This window comes from Rissa tridactyla, chromosome 1 (genome assembly GCF_028500815.1).
Source record: "Rissa tridactyla isolate bRisTri1 chromosome 1, bRisTri1.patW.cur.20221130, whole genome shotgun sequence".
NCBI classification, from domain to species: domain Eukaryota; kingdom Metazoa; phylum Chordata; class Aves; order Charadriiformes; family Laridae; genus Rissa; species Rissa tridactyla.
Genome location: NC_071466.1, coordinates 123,882,329 through 123,904,961, shown reverse-complemented (window position 1 = coordinate 123,904,961; position 22,633 = coordinate 123,882,329). Strand labels below are relative to the sequence as shown.

At 42.9% G+C, this 22,633-nt stretch overlaps 1 protein-coding gene across 3 annotated transcripts in view; it reads left to right on the top strand.

Annotated features, from left to right (window-relative positions):
- Positions 1–2,068: 2,068 nt before the first annotated feature.
- ALCAM (activated leukocyte cell adhesion molecule) overlaps positions 2,069–22,633 on the top strand; it is a 121,981-nt gene continuing 101,416 nt past the window's right edge. For 2 of the 3 annotated variants that reach the window (XM_054188522.1, XM_054188521.1), the window contains exon 1: positions 2,069–2,431. In XM_054188522.1, coding sequence (XP_054044497.1) covers positions 2,326–2,431 — 106 coding nt within the window. In that variant the 5' untranslated portion in view covers positions 2,069–2,325. Of the gene's footprint in view, positions 2,432–8,547; positions 9,845–22,633 lie in introns of those variants that run through there. The other variant, XM_054188525.1, reaches the window with a different exon arrangement.

Genomic DNA, 22,633 nt, shown 5'->3' with positions numbered 1-22,633 from the left:
AAGGTGCTTAGGCATTATTTAATTCCCTAAACCAGCAAACCATGTATTTGTATGTGTACAAATTGATCTTGCCATTGTCATGTTTAAAACAAAAGATACACTAAATGCACAGTGAATTCTGGCCTGTAAACTCCTTCCTCTTCTATGTTTGTTTGCATTCAGATAATTTTTAGAGTTTGGCTTTTCTGTCTTTTCTCCCAGCTACAATCCTACTAGCTTCAACAGGCTTGCCCATACCAATAAAGAAGGCAGGATTAGGCCCTTAATTTGTAATGGAGCCCAAGCTGTTGCAAAACCAGCACATACTAGTAAAAGCATTAGAAGTTAAAAAACATAGTAGGAATACAACTTTGGACTGGATTAGGTGGTCATCTCAATGCAGTCCTACACAATGCCTGCCTCAAGATTTTCAAGGGGTCTCCAGGCTCTACAGCAATAAAAATTCTAAATATCCCTACTAATGATTACTCTACTGCCTTTAAACATGCAAGAAAAAAACCAAAAACAAAACCAACAGTGAATGGGAAAAACTAATCAGCTTCAACAGGAAGACAAAAAGATTATTGATCTTTAAAGTAGTATTTTTTTGGAATCTGCTTAGTAATACACCCAGCGTGAGAAATCTGCTGAGCAAACAAAGGATGAGAGAGCTCTGCTGAGCAGTAAGCCTAGAAAGTAAAATATTTTTAAAATTCATTGCATAGCATGCCTTATACAATAAGAAAGATGATGATGATGATAATAATAATAATAGTAATAATAATAATAAAAAAGTGGAAGAATAGAAGGATGTTTTGAATTGAAGACAACGTTTTAGACTTAAAGTTCTAAAAATGAAATATCCTTACCCTACTTTACAGAAAATAAGTATGATGCATGAAGAAAAAATACACTGGCTGTGTTATTCTAAACCTGCTCTGTATTGCGGTAATGTTTAAGTATTCTTAGTTGTTAACCATGAGGAAAATTGTTTTGAGAATAGCAAATATGTTTGCAGAACAGACTGGCTGAGTTTGTCTTTGATTTCTAGGAGTTTTGGGGAAGTTCCCATCTAAGAATTCACATCATCACGTGGTGAAGTGAGATAAAGCACTTGACACTTCAGATTTCACTACTAGAAATTCCCTCTGGAGATACCACATGATGTGCATTAATCATATTTTTAGATTTTGGACATCAGGCTTACTTCATATGACAGCGTGGGCTACGTGTTGATCACAGTGTACTGTTAGCTAAGAAACTTGCTGTGTGACTTCAGGCTGCTTATTTCCCTCTATGTGAAACAGCACCACTTACTCAGACTGAAACAGGAGAATAAAGCACTGTGCAGGAAAGCACTGTTTCTGGATTACGTTACTTTGATGAGGAATCTTTTTGACCTTTAGGGCAGCCGGCTTCCAGAAGTGCCGAATGATTCCTCCTTTGCCCTTCAGCGCATTTCTCCATTCAACGAACTGTTGTGAGCTCCTTTCCCTTCCGTTTACCCAGTCCTTTGCTAAATTAGTTAAACCAGATTAAACTGATTGTTACTATCTTTGATTTTTTTTTATTTTTGATTTTGGCTAGGCAGAGGATAACACAGGACCTATCACGGGTTCTAAACACATATCGGAACGGGCATTAATTTTTTTAGCTCTTGATTTGAAATACCGGCATCCAACATGCATCCCGAGCACAGAAACCAGAACAGCAGCCCATGCCCCGAGCAGATGCAAAGGGGTGGTGGGCGACGCAGGGGTGGGCTTGCCCCGCATGCCCGCCAGCCCCGCCGCCCAGGTCCCCTCCCGTTGCCCAGGGGACCCCGGGCCAGCGGCGCATCCCCGGCCAGGCGGGGAATCGCGTCCCCGGCGGCGAGGGCGGCTGCATCCCGACGGGGCGGCGGCTCGGGCTGCCCGCGGGGCTTCCCCCCCCGCCGCCCCGGCCCCGCTAGCTGCCTGCACGCCCAGCGCCGGGACGGCGGGGGCGGGGGCACGGAGGGGCCGGGCCAACGGCGCCGCCGCCACCGCCGTCGCCGCCACCCGGCTCCGCCTCTCCCGCCGCAGCTCTCAGTCCTGGAGCGCCGCTCGGCTGCCAGAGGGAAGCCGCCACCTGCTCCGGTGCGGAGTCGCTCCTCACTGCGCGCCGAGAAGGGAGAGCAGCCGCCCCGCCGCCCTGCGCCCGGGAAGTTACCGCTCCTCCCGCCGCCGGGGTAAAGCTGCCGCCGCCGCCTCCCGGCCTCGGAGGGGGTGAAGCCGTCTCCCCGCTCCGCTGCGAAGAGGGAAGAGCCCCCGCGGGCGCGCCGCCCCGCTCCGCCGCTTCCTCCCGGTCCCGCCGCGGGCAGGCGGGATGATGGAGCCCCCCGCCGCCGCCGCCGCCTGCGCCTCCTGCCGCCGCCGCCCACTGCCGCCGCCCCTGCTCTGCCTCCTGCTCGCAGCCCTCTGCCTGCCGCCAGGTGAGCGCCCGCCCGCGGGAAGGGGCGACCGCGACCGCCCCGTCCCGGCCGCCGGTAACTTGGCGGAGGAGAGGCCGGGGCCGCAGGTGGCGGTGCCCGCCCGCGGCTCGCTGCTGCCGGCGGGGCCGCCCGCCCGCCTTCTCCCTCTTTCCCTCCCTCAGCCGGAGCCCTCTGACACCTACCGCGGGGTCTCTGCGCGGCCGAGCGCCGGGGTCGCTCCCTCCGCACCCCGTTTCGCCTTGGCGGGGAGCGGGCGGGGGGGGGGGGGCTGGTCCCCTCCTGCCCCCGGGGAAGACGGCCGGCGGGGCGGGCTGATGCCGCCTCTCCTGAGGGGAGAGGCAGGAGCTGCCTAGGCGGTGCGGGGGCTGAGTGGCGTCGGTGTCGCTTTTCCCCGTGGGAAGGGGCGGTGGGGTCTCTGCGGGGCGTTGTCACCGGCCGCCGGGCAGCGGGCGGTCAGGGGCGCCGGGGCTCGGCTCGGCTCGGCGCGGCTCCCGTTTCACTTCCATAATGAGCGGCACGTCCCCGCAGCCCGCCGCTCTCCAACTTCGGCCGTGCCAAGCCGCTTTCCCTCTCCCCGCCTTCCGTGCCGCCCGTGGCCGTGGCCGGCTGCCTGCGGGGCCGAGGGCAGCTCGCCGCTTTGGCGGTGCCCCGGGGATCGCCGTCGGCGTGGTGCCGCCCGACAGCCGGGCGGGAAGTGGGGGGAAGCGGCCCCGCTCTCGGCTTCCCCGTGGGGCAGCGCCGGGTGCCGTGCGTGGGGGGCAGCGCCGCGTGGGGTGCGGCTGCTCCCCGGCGCAGCGGGTTCGCGTGGGTAACTTCTTCCCACCCCCATCCCCCGTGAAAGCAGTCTTGAGGCGTTAGGGAAGGGGGAAGGCGCAGGGAGTGCTAAATGCCCTAATTGTTCTGGGAATATTTTGGCCATGAGGTGTTTGTAGGCTTTATTTTGTAAATATTGAGCGTGAAAGTGAAGTCTGAGGGAGAAGCTGTGAAGTGAGGAGTTCCGCATTCAACGCGGAGACCGTCTCATTATTCTTGTAGAAAGAGCGTCAGCCTGTGGTAACATTTTGTATTGCTTTTAAGAAATGGCTTTGCATTTATGTGCCTGCAACGACTAAGGGTTTGCAGAAGTGTTGGAGTTGGTGGTTTTTCATTCCTGGCCCCTGCCTTGTTATTACGTGCTCTCCGGTTAACCATTTACAGGCAGTATGTTCTCATCGAAAGGGAAGATAAGAACAGACCTTTTTCACTGGCTGTATTTATGTTTGTTTTGTACAAGCTCTAGTGAAGTAGAAAATGAGCTATACCAATAAAGTAAGGCTGCAGAAGCTTTAATTTCAGTTAGAATAGTAAAAAAGCTCCAAACAGAACGAAAAGCATTATCGGAGCCGTAAGCAATACGTCAGGCTGCTCTGCTAGGGCTTTTGCTTTGCAAATACAGTGTATAATCACTGTAGGACATAAAAAATACCAGTCTTGGAGGCAGAGTTTAATACTGAATTCTGCAATGTAGAGAAAGTCTTCAGGAAAGATTGTTCATTTTACGAGATCTTAAAGGCATGTGGAGTATCCGGAGAAGTAAGCACCTCAGCTTCTAAGAAGCAAGACCTATCCCCTGTAGAGAGATTTATCCCAGTAAATACTAAATGATCTCGCTGATTGTGTGACTGTCTACATTTTCCCATGGAAGGAAACATGAAACCATACAATATTTTATCTCAAGGGTTGTGTTGATGCAGGTGTAGAAAAAGATGGGACTTGACTACCTATGATCTAAATAGGTTGGAGGTAAATATACCTAGTTCTTTTTGCTCTTCATTTCTTCCTTGCTCCCTCAAGGCGAAGCTCAGACTAAGTGTGTGACCAAATACATAGCGGGAGAAACCAGCCCATCTCAGCTCAGAAACTTTCCCCGCAGTACTGAAAATGCCTGGAAAGCCTAATACAAGATTTACGCCTCTAGTTCTCTGTTTATTCTGTGGAGTATAAAAGATACTTTAATATAAAAATCTCTATAAAAAGCTCTTCACATTACTGTATACTTCACATTTCTTTCGCCTTGCTATCTCAGCTATTTCAGATGGCAGCTAATTTGCTATCATCTACCACAAATTCTGGATATATTACTCTATCATGGTGCTTGGCTTTTGGGAGTTCCATTTCAGGTTTGTGTATGGAAAGCAACAGATAAGCTATTAAAAGCATATTAAAAGTTGATATGCACCAAGTGTAGATATCTCCAGCAATATTCAAGCTGACTGGGGATCTCTATGAGAAGTTTTGAGTTTCTTTCTTCACAGAATAAATTGCCTGGGGAGAAACCCATTTAAAAAAATAAAAAGGAGGAGGTCCAAGTCCGTGTTTGGTACTAGGAGGCTAAGTCTAGGTCAGACTAAATCAGAACACCAATTAAAATCTCCATACTTTTCTAGAGGAAATGACTGTATGTGAAAAGAAAGTCAAGTCTTAATCAGGAGCTAATCGCGACCTTTGTAAAGTTTTCCCCTCCCCCCTGCTTTCTGCTGAATTATAACTGTGAAGCTCAGTGTCTCATACTATGTTTTATTACTAAAGACTTGTTATATATTGCTATATTGCGTAAGGGTAGTTAGTGAGACTGTAATATGTAGTGTCATTCACATAGCACTTAACTGTTCTCTCACTCCTTACTACATGGGGTTTTCTTTCCTGGTTTATCTGGTGTGACATTGATCTAGAGAAACTGGTTTTCATTATTATTAAGATCCGAAGTTCACATGGCATGGTTTTTCTGAAACTGAAGTCAGAAAATGTCTGGACCATGTATGTTTTGATATGCTGTGTGTCTGAGGCCAAATATGCAGGTAGCAAAGCCAGACTCATTTTTTAAGTGAGCTATAAGTTGTTAAACCGTTTGCATTTGGGAAGTGTTTGATATGTTTAAAAATTCTGTTATTTTTTTTCTTTTGGTGTGAATATGCTAGAAAAGTCTTGCAACATAAATTATTTTTCTTCTTGTGCTCTCCCTTCTTCTGTTGAGTTTCTAGCACTTCTCATAAGGCAGAGGGAAACAACAGAAATCATCCAGGTCTGTAAATCTCTGAAGTATCAGACCATTGATTTTTACTGGAGAAAATATATGTTGTTATGTTCATGAAATAAATGTCTCTGTCGTAAGTCATATTTAATTCCAAGATATCTTATTTCCACTTTCCAACCTGTGCAATACCCTTCCTCGCGGTACCATCCATTCTTCTTCCTGAAAGTAACCTAGAATGCGAATGCGTAATCCCAGGGTAAATTGTTTCGGCTGTCTTTGTAAGTAGAAGTTAAGCTATTCGGCTTATATCCAGCAGAAAGTTGTGGGGAACAGAATCGCTAAATATTTATGCAAGATGACATGTGAAGGGGAAAATAAAGAAAATAGCATTAAGTGTTTTACATAATGCAAATTACATCTGCGTGATCAGGATAAACTTATATTCTCTATTTTCTTACAAATAGCCAACTTCTGTAATGTAGTTTGTAGTCTTAAGCTATAAGAGTGCTCACTGAAGATTTCCATAACTTTGTATCTGATTACATGTGGTGAAGAATGATATCGTATAAAAGCAAACATTATTATAGTGGCAATAGCTTTAATGTGTTTGCTGGTCATACCACATCACACCACCATGGGCTTTTCTTAGGTTCCTACCACAGGGACTTTCCAGAGAGTATTTTTTGTCAAAGCAGTTTTGGACAGGTTGTGTGAAACAAAGCAGATAGCAGAATAGGAAACCGGCTAGAGGAGCCAGGCCTACCTGTATCTGCTTGAGCCAACTAACAGCTGAGAGGCTGAATTTGCTGACTTTGTAGGAGGTATAATTTCTAATTTGATTTCCTAACACTAGATGATCAATATTCAGTTTCCATTTTTTGTGACTTGCACTACATGACCATAAGCGTGATGATCACAGATAAATTGCCTCAAGGTCTGGTCTCCAGTGCTTGTTTCACACATGGGAGGCTTTTTTTTTTTTTTTAATATTACCATGCTGACTGTGGAAACTGTTTTTTCATGTCACTAGTAGTATGGGGTTTTAGGATGGTCTTGTTCAGCTCTGCAAACTCTGACACAGGGCTAGACTTTACGTACTGGTTTTTGAGAGAATCTACTGTATCTAAAAAACCATCATCTTCAGGCTCTCTGTTCAGTGCTCCTCAAGGTTCCTTTGCGTTGGCTAGTGTGTAGCTTTTTCCTCTGGTAATAGGATCCATTTTCTTTTTTATTAGAAAATATATGTAAACTTCAAGGCCACACTTGTAAGAGAATTGAGGACCTGTTGCAATGTGCTGTTTTCTCTCGAGTTCCTCTGCTTTCAAGAAAAATAGTTACGCTTCCATGCACTGATGCTCAAATGAGAGAATCTTGAAGAACTGTAAATGCTGTAGGGTGATAATTAGAATTGACTGGAGCAGAATGTGATTTTTTTCCAGGAAAAACTGAACATTAACGACTCCCCTTGATTTGCAGTTGTTGAGCATTATCTTCCCTGAAGTCAAGGCTTTGACCTACACATTCTTTATCTTGGTATCTCTTCTTTAATAAGAACAGGATGAATATTAAAGGAGGTTATACGTTCCTGTCTTTAGTACGCTTGAAAATGAATCTCATCATTTACAGAGGAGATCGCAGTACCAACTAGTATGCTGACAATCCATTGCGGGCAGTGATTGGATTGAGTTTCTTCCCTTTTTTTCTTCTCTGGTTTTGTTTTGTTTTTCTTCTTCCCCAGCGTGTTTTATTGAGGCTGACTTAAATTGCAGTTGGTCCTACACCAGTGGATATTAGTTTACTGCTCTGAAGTGGTGGCTCTTTTGAGGAATATCTGCCTAGTTTAAGATTAAATTGCTTTTCTTATCATGTATACAGGTCTCCAGAAAGGCAAATAAATATTTACTTATTAAAACAACTGCTGCTTCTACTGAACTGGCATTTTTCTTGTTGATAAGAAATATGCCTCTTTTGGGAGGTAAAAAAAGGGAGAAAGTGATAAAACAGTGGAGAGAGCGCGCCTGCAGCTTTAGGGTATGATTTTTAGAGGTTATCAGGGGTTAGAACAATTCTGTAATGTTTGGTTAGAAAGCATTAGAAGTGCTTTCAATAGCAATGGAAATACTAAGCTGTTCCCTCGATAAAAAGCAAAAAGTGCATTTGGTGATTTAATGAGTGTTTCAGCAGTCTCTCTCTGTGTATCTCCGTATCATCTGTTTTCAATAAGGTTGCACTCTGTATAGTTAACCCCTTATTGTGAAGAGAAACTTCAAATGCTTGTGGTTCAAATGTTTGAACCACATTCATGCATTGTGTTTTGTGCTGTGGTAGCCCCATCTGTAGAACCTCCTGGCATTGTTAAAGATGGGTACTGGTCACAGCAGTTTCACCCCTGAGGGAACGCGCTCAAACAGCAGTCAAATTTTAAACATCTCCTTAGGTCTCGTGGACAGCAGAAGTCCCCAGGGCTGAAGCCTTGGCAGGTTGGTGACATTTTGGCATGCGTCAGAAGGTCTGTGCGGTGGTTGTCCCCATCCCTCAGCTAGCTCTCTCATACAGTGTACCTGATGGGTGCGTCCCAGCTGTCCAGGCTGGAAAGTCTTGGGTTTTTTTAACAGAACATTGATTCTGACTATAGTTGGCATCTTTTAAACTTGAAGAGATATTGGCAGCTAATTCAATAGAGGGAGCTCCGCTACCTTACTGTAGAAACAGTGTGTCTCTGCTTTTCCCAGACCTCTGGCTTCAGCTTAAAAGTTATGTTAGAAGTCTTTGTTTCTTCGCAGTGTTCTGTGGTGTCAGGCTTTGTTTCTGAAAGCATCTTACTTTCATCACAGGCTTCCCGTTGCATGAAGGAGAAGGAAGGACAAATCCCAATCACGTAACAGGCAAACCCAAAAGTTGACTCAATTAGAGACACTTCTCTCTTGCAGCAAGGCATTGTTTGTGTTTTAAATGGATACCTTACAGAATAAAGTTTTTAAATGACCTTTCCTTGATGGGGGGGGGAGTGCTTTGTGTTTATGGAGAAATTCAGAAAGAAATAGAATAAAAAGAGGGTACTTTCCAGGGATGAAATGGTCCAAGAGTGGTATTGCATCAAATAGGTTAAGGGAATGAGTGCACTAGATAGACTGTTGTGTCAAGAGAAAGGTAGAACACTTCCAATAAGATATGTTAAGTAGGACCTCTATTTAACAAAAGCAATGCTTTCAGCAAATTCTTCTAGGATGATAAAGGAAAACTGGAATATGTTTGCCATTCTGTGAACAGAGTCTGGATTCTGTGCTATTGTAAAAGAAAGCCAGCTTAGGTATGTGCTGGAATGCTTTTAACCCATTACATGTCTCTAATACAGAAACAGGTACGTGCAGAACACTTACCAGCTTTCTGTAAACCTAGGACTTCATATTTTTCTTGGATCCTTTACTTTTAAAACCAGTATTTCAACTATTTTGACACTAATTATGAAGCCCCATTAAAGAGCAGCCCCTTAAAAAAAAAAATCATTTAAATTGAGTCACCTTCAAGTAAACTTGTAATGAACTCAGCATTATTCTTCATTCAGACGAATCCTGCACAAATGTCATTTATCACTTGACTTGCTGCAGAAGTTGCATGCGTTTTTTCCTAATTTTTCAATTTAACTAGAGAAAATAAACATAGATATTGGATAACAAAATAGATGTAGCTTGTATACAGCTAGATTTAAATGTGGCATTTTATACGACTAACTGTTGTCGTTGTTGGTTTTGGGGTTTTTTTTAGAAAGTGGAACAACTTATTTTTCAAGAACTTGCTGTTGGGTTGCAGGAGTTTATTGTACTGGCCAGAAGAATTGCTAAGGCTTATATTTTAGAAAGACAAGAGAGAGCTGATGCAGTTTATCTGTCAGGTGGTTCAAATAAGGCTCTGGGTAGCTTACAGAGAATACCTCGTTTGAACTGGGCTTAAAAATGGGCAGCAGAATGCAAGTGTGAGGTTTTAGTGTTATTTGTGAGGTGCAGTTCTTTAATTGTAGTTTCTGAATTATTTTGCTGTTCATTATCTAGAGTATTCGCCTAGGTATTACTCCATTTTGGCATGGAATTTTGTTTCAAGAAATGTAGAAACCAGCATGCATTTAGCAAAGCGAGTTCTGTGACTTATCCAGATAAAATCATGTTTGTTGGCTTATTCTAGTTGTTTTGGAGAGCAGAGATGAACTTAATGGCCTTTACCTACAAAGCCGTACATGGAACAGAAAAAGAAGGATCAAGAACGGAATATTTAGGCAGGTTTTGGGGAACTTCAGTGTAGCCGTGTAACTTCAGAAGAGAGAAGGATTCTGAATCGATGCCTTCATTCTTGATACTGCACATCAAGTTGCAGAACAAGTGCTTGCATATAGAGAAGATGATAAGGTAAGTATTATCTTAAAATTCACTCAGCATTATGGGATTTGCTTTCTCACATTGGGGAAGTTGAAAGTTTCTGACACTGCCAACAAAGTGGTGTGCTGACAACTGGTGACGTAAATCAAGAAAACATTTGCATCTTATGCTTGACAGCTTGAAAGGTTAGCAAGGGGATAATTTTTCCAACTTTAATTCACAACTGAGATTTTCGTCAAGTTTGTTTAACGTTACTTCTCAGTTATCAAACTACTGGACAACTTACTGCTAATCTTAAACCCTACGTACATACAGAAGCAATAAGGAAGTCAATATTATGAATGTCCCACCAGCTTCCAGTTTATATAAGTGAATTATGTTTCTTATTATTGTGTTTCTGCACAGACAGTAACTCTTAGTAATGCAGAGCTTGCTGTGCAAACAGTGTCATGGTTTGAAACAGTCACCAATATATAAGCAAATAATGACAGTGACTTCACATTACATAAACTTACATTTTTGCATCTTAGTGGCCAATGTAAGTGTGGGGTTTTCTGTTAAATATTTAAAACTTCCAGAAAATGTTTTGCTCTCATAATTTAGCTCTTGACATGGCTTCTGTAACAGGGCTTTGCCTTTAGGAGGGGTAACTGTTCTGCAGTTTAGTTTGACCTTGCTCATTGCACTACTGTTGAATGATGCAACAGGTTCTGTCTTAGCTTTGAAGTTTAAGTCCTTACTATAACCTTTACCCTAAAGGTTTAACCCCTGTTAATATGCGGTGCCCCACAGCGTCAGATTCCTAAGCGTCTACGTGAATCTCTGATGTCAAAGTGGGGCTTCTGAAAGTTTGCCTGCAGGTTCAGTAAGGGTCAGGGTCTGGTATTTCATCCAGACTCAGTTGTGTCAGCAGGTCACTTGTTGTCATTGCTTATCGCTTTCTTAAGTACCCTGCAGTGTTAAATCCAAAACTTCTGCACAGCTTCTGGGGGCAGCAGGAGGAGGAGTCTAAAGCTTTTGAGATAGTGGAAAATCAGTGGCATGTTGCAAAGGTGGTAACCATGGGTGTAGAAGAAGCAGGTTAACGATTTTTTAGTTAAGATTCACACAATTTATTTGGCATCTGCTACGCACCTTACAATAGTGAATGCCTGCTTTGTTAGAAAGTAAGTTCTCTCCTTATCTCAAAAGAACCATAAGGTCTTGGTGTTTGCAGCCACAGGAAGCTGCAGTAGGACCAGGGAAGGCAAACTGTAGTGTCCATGGTGGCTGCTTCCTTTCCACTGCATAAGAGGGGAAGGGAAGGGTCTGTATTCCTCCCAAGAATGAGGAATTTCCTTCTCTTGCTGGGGGCATGCTTATGGAAGGTATCATCTCACTTGGAGGGTGTCAATTTTTTCTCCTGCTCTGAACGGTGTGCAAAGCACTCTGTGGGTTACTTTTTAATCATCGTGTCCATCTGCGAGTACAGCAGCGATAAGGAAAGATGGGCTTCAGCATACTTGGTATGCTCATGATCTTTGGTGCTCTTTCCATTGCATCAGCAGCACAGGGCACAGAGGAATGAATAACGCAGTGTGTTTCTTCAATGAATGCTGAATGGGTGAGTGTGAGCTGCCAGAAGCTTTATTCAGAAAGAAGCGGGGTGTTGTGAGGGGTGATATCCTCACACAGGGGAGGAGAGGCAGGTGAATCATTTTTAGCTGGAATTTGCAGTCCAGTTTTATTAGATGAGGGAGTAGTTTTGAAGACTGAAGTTGTTAGTTCCGCCCGAAAGCTTGGTAATTTTCCTGGGCAGAAGTAGTGCATTTAACTGTTTTCTTGAAATATTGTTATGATTTTATATATGGTTACTCTTGAGGGCCACATATAAGCTTCACATGGAAAGTGCTTTGCATAACTGTGTATAAAAACCTAGCCCTCTTGTTATGGCAGGGCACTCTGTCTTAGGTGTGCATTCTAATTCACAAAAGCTCATAAATTGCTTTGCTTTTTCTTGCTTTTCAACTAGCTGCTAGTCCTCCTTCATGATGTCATCATTTGTAAACAGCAACGATTGTTCTGAGAAGCTTTTCATGTAAGCGTGAAAGAGCAGAGCGCTGAGCGTGCTGGGGACCATGACTCTGTGTAAGCAGGCTCTCTTCATGTGAAAGACTAAATATGTTACCTCTCCGGACATACTGTACAGCACAGACTTTTTTCATAACCACAGAAGGAGGTTGGTGGCTCATAGTCTGGAAGTTCTGTGGCAGAGCATGGTAAATGCTACAAAAATCTTGAGGGACCCTGTTAATTGAAAATTGGTAATAGAAGCTTTAAGGGGAGTATTTCAATGAAAACCTTTATTTTCTTTCTAAAACTTTTTGTAAAGTCAGGGTGTGGTTTTTTTTTTTGTCTTTGAGTTTTGTTGTTCGAGTTTGGTATTTTCTTTTTTTAAAGATGGACCATTACCCTATCTTTAGGAAAGGAGGGAAGGATAGGTATTAGAAAAACAAAAATTTTATTTAGGCTTGCATTAATTCCAGGTGTGAGGCTGAGACCTAAATCTTCCATCTGCTAATAAAATGCTTGGTTCAGCAATTTCCCAGTATCTTCCACGATAGTAACTTTAAAGAAAAAAATAAAAGGTTCTTTGATTCCCTCTGCTCAGGGGAGACTGAGGACTCAATGTGAGTTAAGGGTTTATTGGCTAGTTGTTTTTTTAGATATCATTTCACGAAGGTGGAAAGTGATCAATGGCCTCTGAAGTAAGTGGTGGTATATGCCAAGCTTTTCAAACAGGGATGTTTGTAGGCAGAATGAAACTGTTGTGAATTGGGACTGACAGTGGCTCGGGAGAGGTCACTTTGCAAGTTGGCTGGTTTTTCCCTTGGACATGTTGGCGCTTATCAGCTGTTAAGCCAGGGTGGAAGTACCTCAGTATGTGTTTTATGTTAAGAGGATTTTAGCGGTCTAACCTAAACTCTGATACTCCAGTGGTGAAAAAAATGATTGAGTTTTATGTTGTGGCATTTGCTTGAGCTAAACTTCAACCATAGTGAGCACTTTTCAGTCTTTGGCTGCTCGGTAATGCTTTAGTTGCAACTGCAAGGCTAGAAAATCTTACGTGAGCTGCTTCTGCAGTGCACATACATCCTTGGTAATTGCTATTGCCAGCACGCTGTTTGTGAGTCCATGGTACTTAGCCTTGTACAAATTATATTTGCAGATATACCAGATGAATTGTAAGTTAAAGAGCTCTCCCTGTATTCAGGAGTAGCTAAACTTCACCCTGTAAGGCTTGGAGGGTGGGAATTGCCGTGTGATCTGAACCCGCACAGCGTGTACCCGAGTCAGAAAGCCCAGGGAGGTCTAGCTCCATCCAGGACTTGGAGCAGGAGCAGTGATTCCTCTGAGAGGGTATTTCTTTCCTCTGTTACAGGAATGGAGTAGGCTGAATGTTCAGCAACTCTTAAGGCAGCCTGGCACTGTCTGCCAGCACTAGCAGCTACTGCTGCAGCTGAGGAGCATTGGTGGCTGCATGATTTAGCCCTGGGCCTGAGCCCTCGTGTGGGCTTTAATTATCCTTTCTGGGTGCTGTATTTTGTGTATCACCAGGTGTGATCTCTTCTACTGATGACACACGTGATTGGAGGTTTAAAATTTTGTGAAGTGAGTTAGCATGCAGATTCACACATTGAAAAAGCTGCTGCTTTTCTGCCTTTTTATTTGGGGGCAGGGATCTGAACTCATCTTTCCAAGATCATAGGAAAGGGAAAAAGATACAAAAATGGAACACTGAAATTCTTACCCACTGAGTTTTATTCTTTTAGTATCTGATGATTAAGGAAAAAAAAAGTGTAAGATCTTTGTTTTAAAACAACATAACATAATAGCTGCATTTTTGATTTATTAACTGCACTTGAACATCAGAAGATATTTGGTAACATTTCAGGCTGAGAAATAGAAAATATTTTTTGCTAGCATATTGTTTTCTAAACTGCACTGTCATTGACTAGTCTATGTCTCTATGATGTGTAGGTTTCAGAGAGCGAAGGCTTTAGAGGTGAGAACAATTAAGGAAAGCTGGAGTATTTAGAATTGCAAGAGCAGCACTTTGAATCTTGGCAGGTGTATTAATGTGAAAAGGAAGATGGATTGGTTTTATACTTAAAAGTTCGGTTTTCTCCTACTGCTCTGTAAGCAAATGTTTTTGTCTGGAGAACATATGAACTAGCTGAAAGAAGTTTGCTGTCAGTAACTGATGATCAGGCCAAAGACACGTATCAGCATCTCTGCAGGGAGTGGCATACACAAATAAAAGGCAAATAGCTTACTTCCAGCATGTTAAACCCTGCATATCCCTAAAGCCTGTGAAAAGCAATAATATGGCAAAATCATTGAAAGGGATCTTTGCAATGGAGACCAGGAAGGATGACATGCAATTTGGGAAGGCCTGTAGAAGGATGCTGCTTGGATGGGGGCGGGGCAGCCATTTTGATGACCAGGACGGGCTGTCGCTGGCACGTGAGAGACTTGTACGTCTTGTGAGTGTGAGTTTCCAGAGAACAGTCGGCTGAACCAGAGGGGAACCCAGCTCTTGGATCTGGCTCATCACATCCACTGCCGCTAAGGGGAAGTGGCGTTTGCGGTAGAGAGCCCAGGGGTTAGAGAGTGGGCATCAGCAGGAGGAAGGAAGCTGAGGGCCCCTGGCCACAGCCGTGCGGAGCCGGTGTGTGCCGCCTCTTTCCCTAGCATGGCCAACAGGCCTGTGGAGGCAGAGGTCTGGATGGAGGAGGTAAATCATCTGCACAGAAAGGGCAGCTGGGTTTTTGCTTGCAAGTGAAACAAGTTGCGGAGGGAGGACAGAAAGCTTTCTGGAAAATGGCGGGGTTAAGGAGAACCCTTGGTGAGAGTATTTTGAGGGAGAGGAGCTGAAGCAGGTGGAAGAGACACCAGAGAGCAGGGGAAAACCCAGTTTCAAGATGCGCAGCGCCAGCTTTTCCCTGTCTGTATCGCCACACGCTCTCGGGCAGTTCCTCCCTTCCCTTTTACCTGCTGTAACGAGCAGCCCGTCCCCCTTGGTCCAGGCCGTGTACTGCCATGCCACCATGCTCGGCTCTTTATGTTCCCTTCTTGTCAGCCGTACACTGCAGTGTTATTTCCTGCTTGCAGAAGACGACTTGCATCCCCACAGGGATTTCTCAGAGCTCAAGCGCTCCTACCCTGGGCTTACATGGCCTGTGCTTGTAGGGTGACTGCCTGCACTAATCCCTGGACAACCTCACCTCTCTTTTCTTAGGTCAGTAGAGATAGCATGAACAGCTTTTCAGGTTATCAGGGTTTTTTTTCGTTTTGTTTTGTTTTTTTTTTTTTGGTGGGGGGAACCCTGAATGTTTTCTTCTGTTCCTCATAAGAGGCTTGGTGAATGAGGCAGTGTGTCAGGAAAAGGGTGTCGTATGCGGAGCATAACCACTGGGTGACCCAAGTGGCTCTGTCCGGTTGAGCCATGCGATGTTCTCCAGAGTAATGTTCGCCTTACACTGTGGTCGTTCAGGATGGTCAAGAAACTCTCATCTCTGTAACGAAGCAGCCCGTATTCTTACGATGAGTTTTTGCCAATTCCAAAGAAATGTAATGCTAGTTGTTTAATAAGAGTGCTGTAATACATATAGCTGTATGACCCACTGCTGCTGAAATTGCAATTGTCAGCCATTCTTCTAGTCCAAGCCTTCTCATGCTGTGTCTGTGACTGAGATGGGGAGCATCAGACTGGTAGTTGACAGGCACTGTAAGCCTGTCACACCACCAATTGTGCTAAGTCACAAAATCCAGAAATTAAGCTAATGCTTAATTTGAACACCCAGTTTTGAAAGGATTCAAGTACTTAAATATATTCTTAAGGACCTAATTTTTAGGCTAGAGGTAGCAGGGTCCCTAGAGATGGTGCTCAGGAGAACACGGTAAGCTGTAACTGATGGCGTAGAGGCTGTAAAGGTGCTGGGTAGTGTCTGTTAGTCTTAGCACGTTTCTGCTCCTTGCAGAGGATGTCTGGCTAGCGTGGCTTGCAGAGAAACTGTTTAGTTAGGGGGATTGATCTTGTTCGGTCTTCCTGAGTATGATGCAAGTTCACCTCTGCGGCTGACTTTTTAAGCCTCTGTTTTTAAATTGCACACACATGGTTTTTCCATATATAAAATATAATATATGAGACAGGATGTACTTTTTTGTGCCTGTCAGCAGGGAATATGCAGCTTACTAAGCTTTCTTCAGTATAATTTTAAATGAAGAAAATGCTTCTATATAAACTGAGATTATCTCATCACAATATTTTTATGATTGTTAATTAAAATGTGAGGAAATCCTTGAGAGCAGATTTGCAGTTTTGAGACTTTTATGAGACTTAATGTGAGAGATCTATTTTTATAGTTATGCCTTCGTATTAGTTTTGAGGTTAAGATATGTTCAAATGCATGGCTATCAAATCCTGTGATGATTACTTGTTTATTTTGCAGTGTAGACTAATTCAGTTATGGTCCCATTCATGTGTTGTTTGTGTCCCACTTTTCAACCAGATATTGTAGTGCTTTATTGTTATTGCTGTTTAAAATAAGCTCCCAGAATGGTTTTAATTTGAGCTTGAATTTTTTTTCAATATTAACTTTCAATGAAGCATATTTTGTTAGATTATTATGAATAATGACCATTTAGGTTGTTTGAACTCCTGAAAATCCATTTCCATCAGACTGGAAGACTGTAAAATGTAAGTGAAGGGAGGATCACCATGATTAGCTACAAGAGACTTAAATCATTAAAAAAAGTCTTGACGTAAGTGGAAACCTGTAACATCTTGGCTCACAGTGCGTAAAATTGTGGTAGGAAGCAAGACCTATAGAAAGCTTACTGGGAGAAAGTGGGAGTTATTGAACACCAGTGTATGCCCTGTTCTCTTTGCAGCGGACAGACATGTCGGTGGAAGAGTGGTTTTTTTTTTTTTTTTTTTTTTTTGGCATGGTGCTTTCTACTTGAACTTGTGCTCAGGCTAAAGAAACAATTGGAGTGAAGATCTGAATGGGGTTAAAAAAGTATTTTTTTGGCCTTGCTTTAACAGTGCCTATAATAGCATGACAACATGAATCTCTTAACCACAGGCTCATCTGTCATCTCAGACAACACCTCGGAGTTGTTTGATTGCAGAATTTCCCAGTCTAGGAATAATTAAGACATGGAGAAAAGCGATCAGCTGTAAATTGTGAAGGAAGTCAGAGTCCATCAGCAGTGGATGTGGTGGGGATTCAAAGTCCTTTGCCTTGACCTATTTGTGTGAGTGATCATGTGGAGAGCCTTGTGCTCTAGGCCAGCAGGAGACTATGTAAAGGAGAGGAGGATGCTCTTCTTTTCTCCCTGTGGGTCATTAAACACAAGCTTTGTTTTTTTTGTGAAGATCTAGAGAGGAAATATTAGATAAAGTATCGGGTAGAATAATCAGGGCTAATTATCTTACAGACTTTAAAGTGAGTATTTTCTGGATCACATTGCTCAAGAATATAATGTATGTTTCCCTAAAGCTTCTATTACTAGCCCAGGCACCAGCATGGATGCGCTTACGTGAGCAGACTGCACTGTCAAAAGCAAAGCAAGGGAGAGGAAGAAGGAGGGAGAATTACTTGTTATGCTGGCAGGAATACACATGCATATGCGAGCTGTGTTTATATTAGCAGACTGTTCTGATACAGCTAATTAATCAGAATTTGTCTATCAAACTATGCCTCAGAGATTATAGTCCTTTCACAGGTGTCGAAGGAGAAAACAGAATGGGTGGATTCTCGCTGTTACTGATGCTTAATAGAAGAAATGTGTTTAAGGAGTTGTGGCTTTTCTTTTTCCTTAAGCACGTAGAGAAGAATGAGAACAGCAGTTGAAACAAGAAGAAATGACAAGGGAAAGCAGAAAACTTTTAAGAGAATAAGTGGAAGAAAATAAAGGCTGGAGTGTTTTTTGTGTGTCTTCTGAGAGGAAGTCATTGAAAGGTGGTGGGAAGGTGGACATCTACCTGTATCTTCAGAGCTGTGGAACTAGCATGCCCATTCCCTTTTGGTCCTGCCAGAGCTCTGTGTGCTCCCTCCAGTGGTGGTGCCAGGAGAAACACGATTTGCCAGATTTCTGTGACACAGATCTGCTTGGGAAACTTGTGGGACGATGACTGATGATTGCTCCTGACTCCTGTCCCTCCCAGGGAAGCAGTAACTCCTGATAGCCTTGCATCTCATTTAGTCTTGGGTCATTTACCCAGTAATAACACCAAATACACTGAAGCAGTCAATATCAGCTTTTTTGTGGTGATTTTAGTTCAGTCTTCGTTCATAGAGGTAAAGGAGGCAGTGAAACAGGTGAACTGTTAGATAAAATATCAACGTTTTGCATACAGGCTTTCATATCAGTGCAATTGTATGCATACTGCAAGTGAGAATCAATTATATAGCTGCTGCTTATCAGAAGTTAGCAAATGGTAAATGCAGTTTCATTTTTATAATCAATTACCTAGCCCTGGAACTTGTTAGCAAAGGTTAGAAGCTATAATAATTTTCAGTAAATGTCTACATGTTATCTCAGTGTATTTCTACACACTGTGTTTCAGGGAGATGAGGGAGAAACGTTACTTTACTTTCAGATTTGTGAGTTTAAAGGAGGCTTCCATCACTGTGGGGTTAGTTTATGCACATCATTGGCCAGGATTTACAGATAAGGGGAATAGTGACAAAGGATAACTTTCTTTTTTGTTTGTTTTTTTTCTATTTTCCTCTGATTTTTCTCAACATGAATCCAAAATTCTTTGAGTGCAGAAGTGCTGGTGACAGGCTATGAATGCATTGTGCCAGAAAATTGCCAATCTTCCAGTCTCACTAGCCCATTCAAGCCAGCATTCGCTGTTCATGTGCAAGTTTTCATATTTCAATTCTTGAAGTACCTTCTTATCAAACATTCCTTTATTTTTGTTCAAATGATCTAGCATGGTTGTTTGCTTATTGACTGGGTTCTATGATTGTATTTCATGGAGGCTTCTGCAGGCTTTGTTTCTATTGCTTTACTGCTGTATGGCAGCATATCTTGTCAAAATTGCACACCTCTGCATAGCTTCTTTCACTGAGGAATTTTTTAAAAAAGATCTTGTGTGCAATGTAATCATGAGGTTTTTTTAAAGTTCCTAGTATCTGAAACTGTAGCTATTGGAAGTGGTTTGGTCTGCTAGCCAGGCCATAAGGTCAGGCATTATTTACCAGTAGGATATTCAATTTGTTTGTACTTCTCAGTTATTTTGCTTAGGGTGAAATTGGTGGTCTTGTACCTCTTTTTTATGTTAATGTTTATTTCTCCATGAGCACTGTAAACTCTACTGCCTACTGAATCTGTTGAGTTTTTGCTCATTTTGAATTTTCTGTTAATTGAAGAAAAAAGATTTCTTGCTCTATGTTAATTTTATAGTTATTTACTACAACTATTTGTTATTTCTTGTTCAAAGCGGGCTTTTATAGACCATGTAGTTTCTGAATCCCAGTGTATTCTGGCCTCCTATTTTTCAAAGAGTGTTTCATTGGCAGTATTCAGACTCTTGTTAACTCCATTTTCTGTCTCACTATGATTTTTGGGTTTTTTAACTGACTTAAAGTGGCCTGGCTGCTCCTCTGTTTTTAAAAGTGAAAGATAACATTTGAATGATAAAGTGAAAGATAACATTGAATCTCTGTGGCAACGATAAGTCCTTCTAAGCTTGTAGCATTTTCCTTCTTATTTTTTGCTTCCCAGGTCCTCACTAGGAAACTCGACTGCTAGCTGAAGATTGCAGCAGCAGTGAAAGTGAAAGCATTTTCTAGGTACACTTGATATTTTTATTTAATCTAAAGTCTTTATTTAACTGGAAGCAATGCTAATAATAGCAGCCTCTGCTAGCCTGCCTGACTCTAATCTAGTTCCAGTTTCAATATCTATATTTAGTGGGGCTGTTTTTCTCTGTTCTCCAAGATGATGCAAGTCGTCTCAAGTTGCCCCAACTTTCTGCACAAATTATGGCAGGGAATCCAAATCACATAGGTGGTTTAACAAACCCTTTGGTGAACAGGGAATTACAGGGTAGAGCAAGTTTCTTCTGTCAGTGGTTTTCTGGGGTGCTAAGAGCTGCCTGGGGCTGTGCAAGTATCCTTGACAGAGCACAGCACCCTGGTGTGGTAAGATGGTAGCTGCATGAGTGTAAGGCTAGGGGCTGATTGGTTTATGGAGGGGCTGCACAGCTGCATTGTCAATGAGGTGGTTTTTTTCTTCTAGTTCTGTTACTGCCTTGTTGAACCTCAGCTTAGAGGTGCCTGAGCTATACAGAAGTGGTTGGAGACTTATAAGACTCTTTCTCAAAGTCTTGTATGGACAGGAGGAGGACATCAGAGTCGGCTCTGCCCTGTGTAGAGATGAAAGGAGGCGTTTGGATTTTGCCGCAGTTTGGTGGCAGCACCACCATCTCCTTGTTGTGGCTGGGTGGAGTTGTCCCACTAGGAAATGCTGCTGCTGCACCTGAAGCAGTGCTGCTACAAGGTGGGCTGGGGGAGAACTAACCAGCTGGTTTGCTTCAGGCCAGGTAGAAAACTCAATGGAAGTTGTTCCTGTCATCATCTAAAATGACAAAATGAAAGAAATTAAGGGGCCTATGAAAGACTCTGTTACTGGATGAAAGGACAGATTGGATGGAAATGGAAAAACTAAGTGAAAGGTGAAGGAAAGACAAAGCTGAGGGAATCAGGGTTGTTGTAGAACTCCTTCTCCACTCCCCCCCCTGCCCCATAAATAAATGAAAATAAAAAAAAATAAATCTCTTACCGGCATTAGGCAATAAAGCCCAGGAATGGCTTCTTTGCTTTCTAGTTTTGATTTTGCACAGCTTATAAAGATGATATAACTGTACTTCATTTATGTCTATTAATAATTGAGTCTGTAATTAAGGCTTTTATTACCAATAAACCCCTTGTGATTCTGTGCGTAGTCAGTATTATTAATGCCCATTTTTTGTTATAGATTTCTCCTGATCAGTTATGAAAGTGTTTTTTAAACTTAAAAATCAATGACATAAAGCATTTTGTTGGCAATTCATTTTTTTTTCAGAATACAGAGTACAAGAGAGCAATACATTAGAGATGATGATCCGAACACTATGTGTCCTGGTTTCAGCTGGGCTACAGTTAATTTTCTTTCTAGTAGCTGCTGTGTTTTGGATTTAGTATGAGAATAATGTTGATAACTCATTTTATTTTAGTTTTTGCTAAGTGATTGTCGTGGATTAACACCAGCCAGCAGCTAGGACCATGCAGCGTCCCTGACTGGGACGGGGGGGTGAGAATCGGAAGAGTAAAAGTGAGAAAACTCGTGGGTTGAGATAAAGACAATTTAACAGGTAAAGCAAAAGCCTCATGTACAAGCGAAGCAAAATAAGGAATACATTTACTGCTTCTCATTAGCAGGCAGGTGTTCTGCCATCTCCAGGAAAGCAGAGCTCCATCACAAGTAACGGTTACTTGGAAAGATAAAATGCCATAACTCCAAACGTCCCTCTTTTCCTCGTTCTTCATCCAGCGCTACATACTGAGCATGAAGTAATATGGTCTGGAATATCCCTTTGGTCAATTGGGGTCAGCTGTCCCATCTGTGTCCCATCCCAACTTCTTGTGCACCCCCAGCCTGCTCACTTGTTGGGTGGTGTGAGGAGCAGAAAAGGCCTTGACTGCTTAGCTACAACCAAAACCACCAGTCTGTTATGGTGATATGAGAGCGGATGACCGTTCTCATCCCGAACCCAAAGCATAGCCCCACACTGGCTGCTAGCAAGAAAGTTAACTTCATTCCAGCTGAAACAATGACAGTGATATTTACATTACTCAAAGACTTTTTCAGCTTCCCATAGAAGCTGAGAGCAAGCATAGACAGGACAAGCTGGCCAAAGGAGTATTCTATACCATAGATACCATGCTCAGTACATGAATGGGGGTTGGCCGGGAGGCAGGGCGCCGTGATCACTGCTTGGGATGGGCTGGGCAACTGATCATTGGGTGGTGAGAATTACTTGTGTTGTATCACTTTATTTTGTTTGTGTGTTTGTTTTTTTTTTCAATTTTCTTTTTTGCCTCTTCAGTTCTAATAAACTATCTTAACCTACAAGGTGTGGGGTTTTTGTTGGTTCCCTCTTCTCCCTACCCTACTGGGGTGGGGGGAAGTGAGTGAGCGGCTGTGTGGTCCTAGTTGCTGGCTGGGATTAAACCATGATGCTATGCCATCTCCATTGGTTTTTTTGTCTCACTAAGGAAACAGAAATTTTTTTTAAACCTTTAACATGGATTTAGGTGTGCTGACAGATTGTGTTTTAAACTCTCTGTTGTTACTACATACAAATTCTTTGTTTTCCTTTATTCCTCAAAAGCTGCACAAGTTCAAATGCAAGGAAAGCAAGTTCTGCTGGAGAATTCCATAAACTGATGCCTACAGATTAACATGTACTTCTGCAGATGCCTTCTTTTCTTGTCCTTCCTTTAGGATGCAGGGTAACTTGTTGGGGAGGGAGTGATGAAAGATGCTTTTCAAATAACTGAATGGCCAACTAAACTGCTTAGGAAGGCAGTCATGCACCTTAAAAGGATAATTCAATCAAAAACACTCTGGTTGCTGACTTACATATTTTTCCAAACTTTCAATTTCTTTTGACATTAATGTTCTAACAGGCATTAAAATATGTAGGGGTTGGTTGGGTTTTTTGAGTTTTGTTTCTTCTCATACTCGTTAATTTCTCCGTAGGTTTATGAAGGAGAC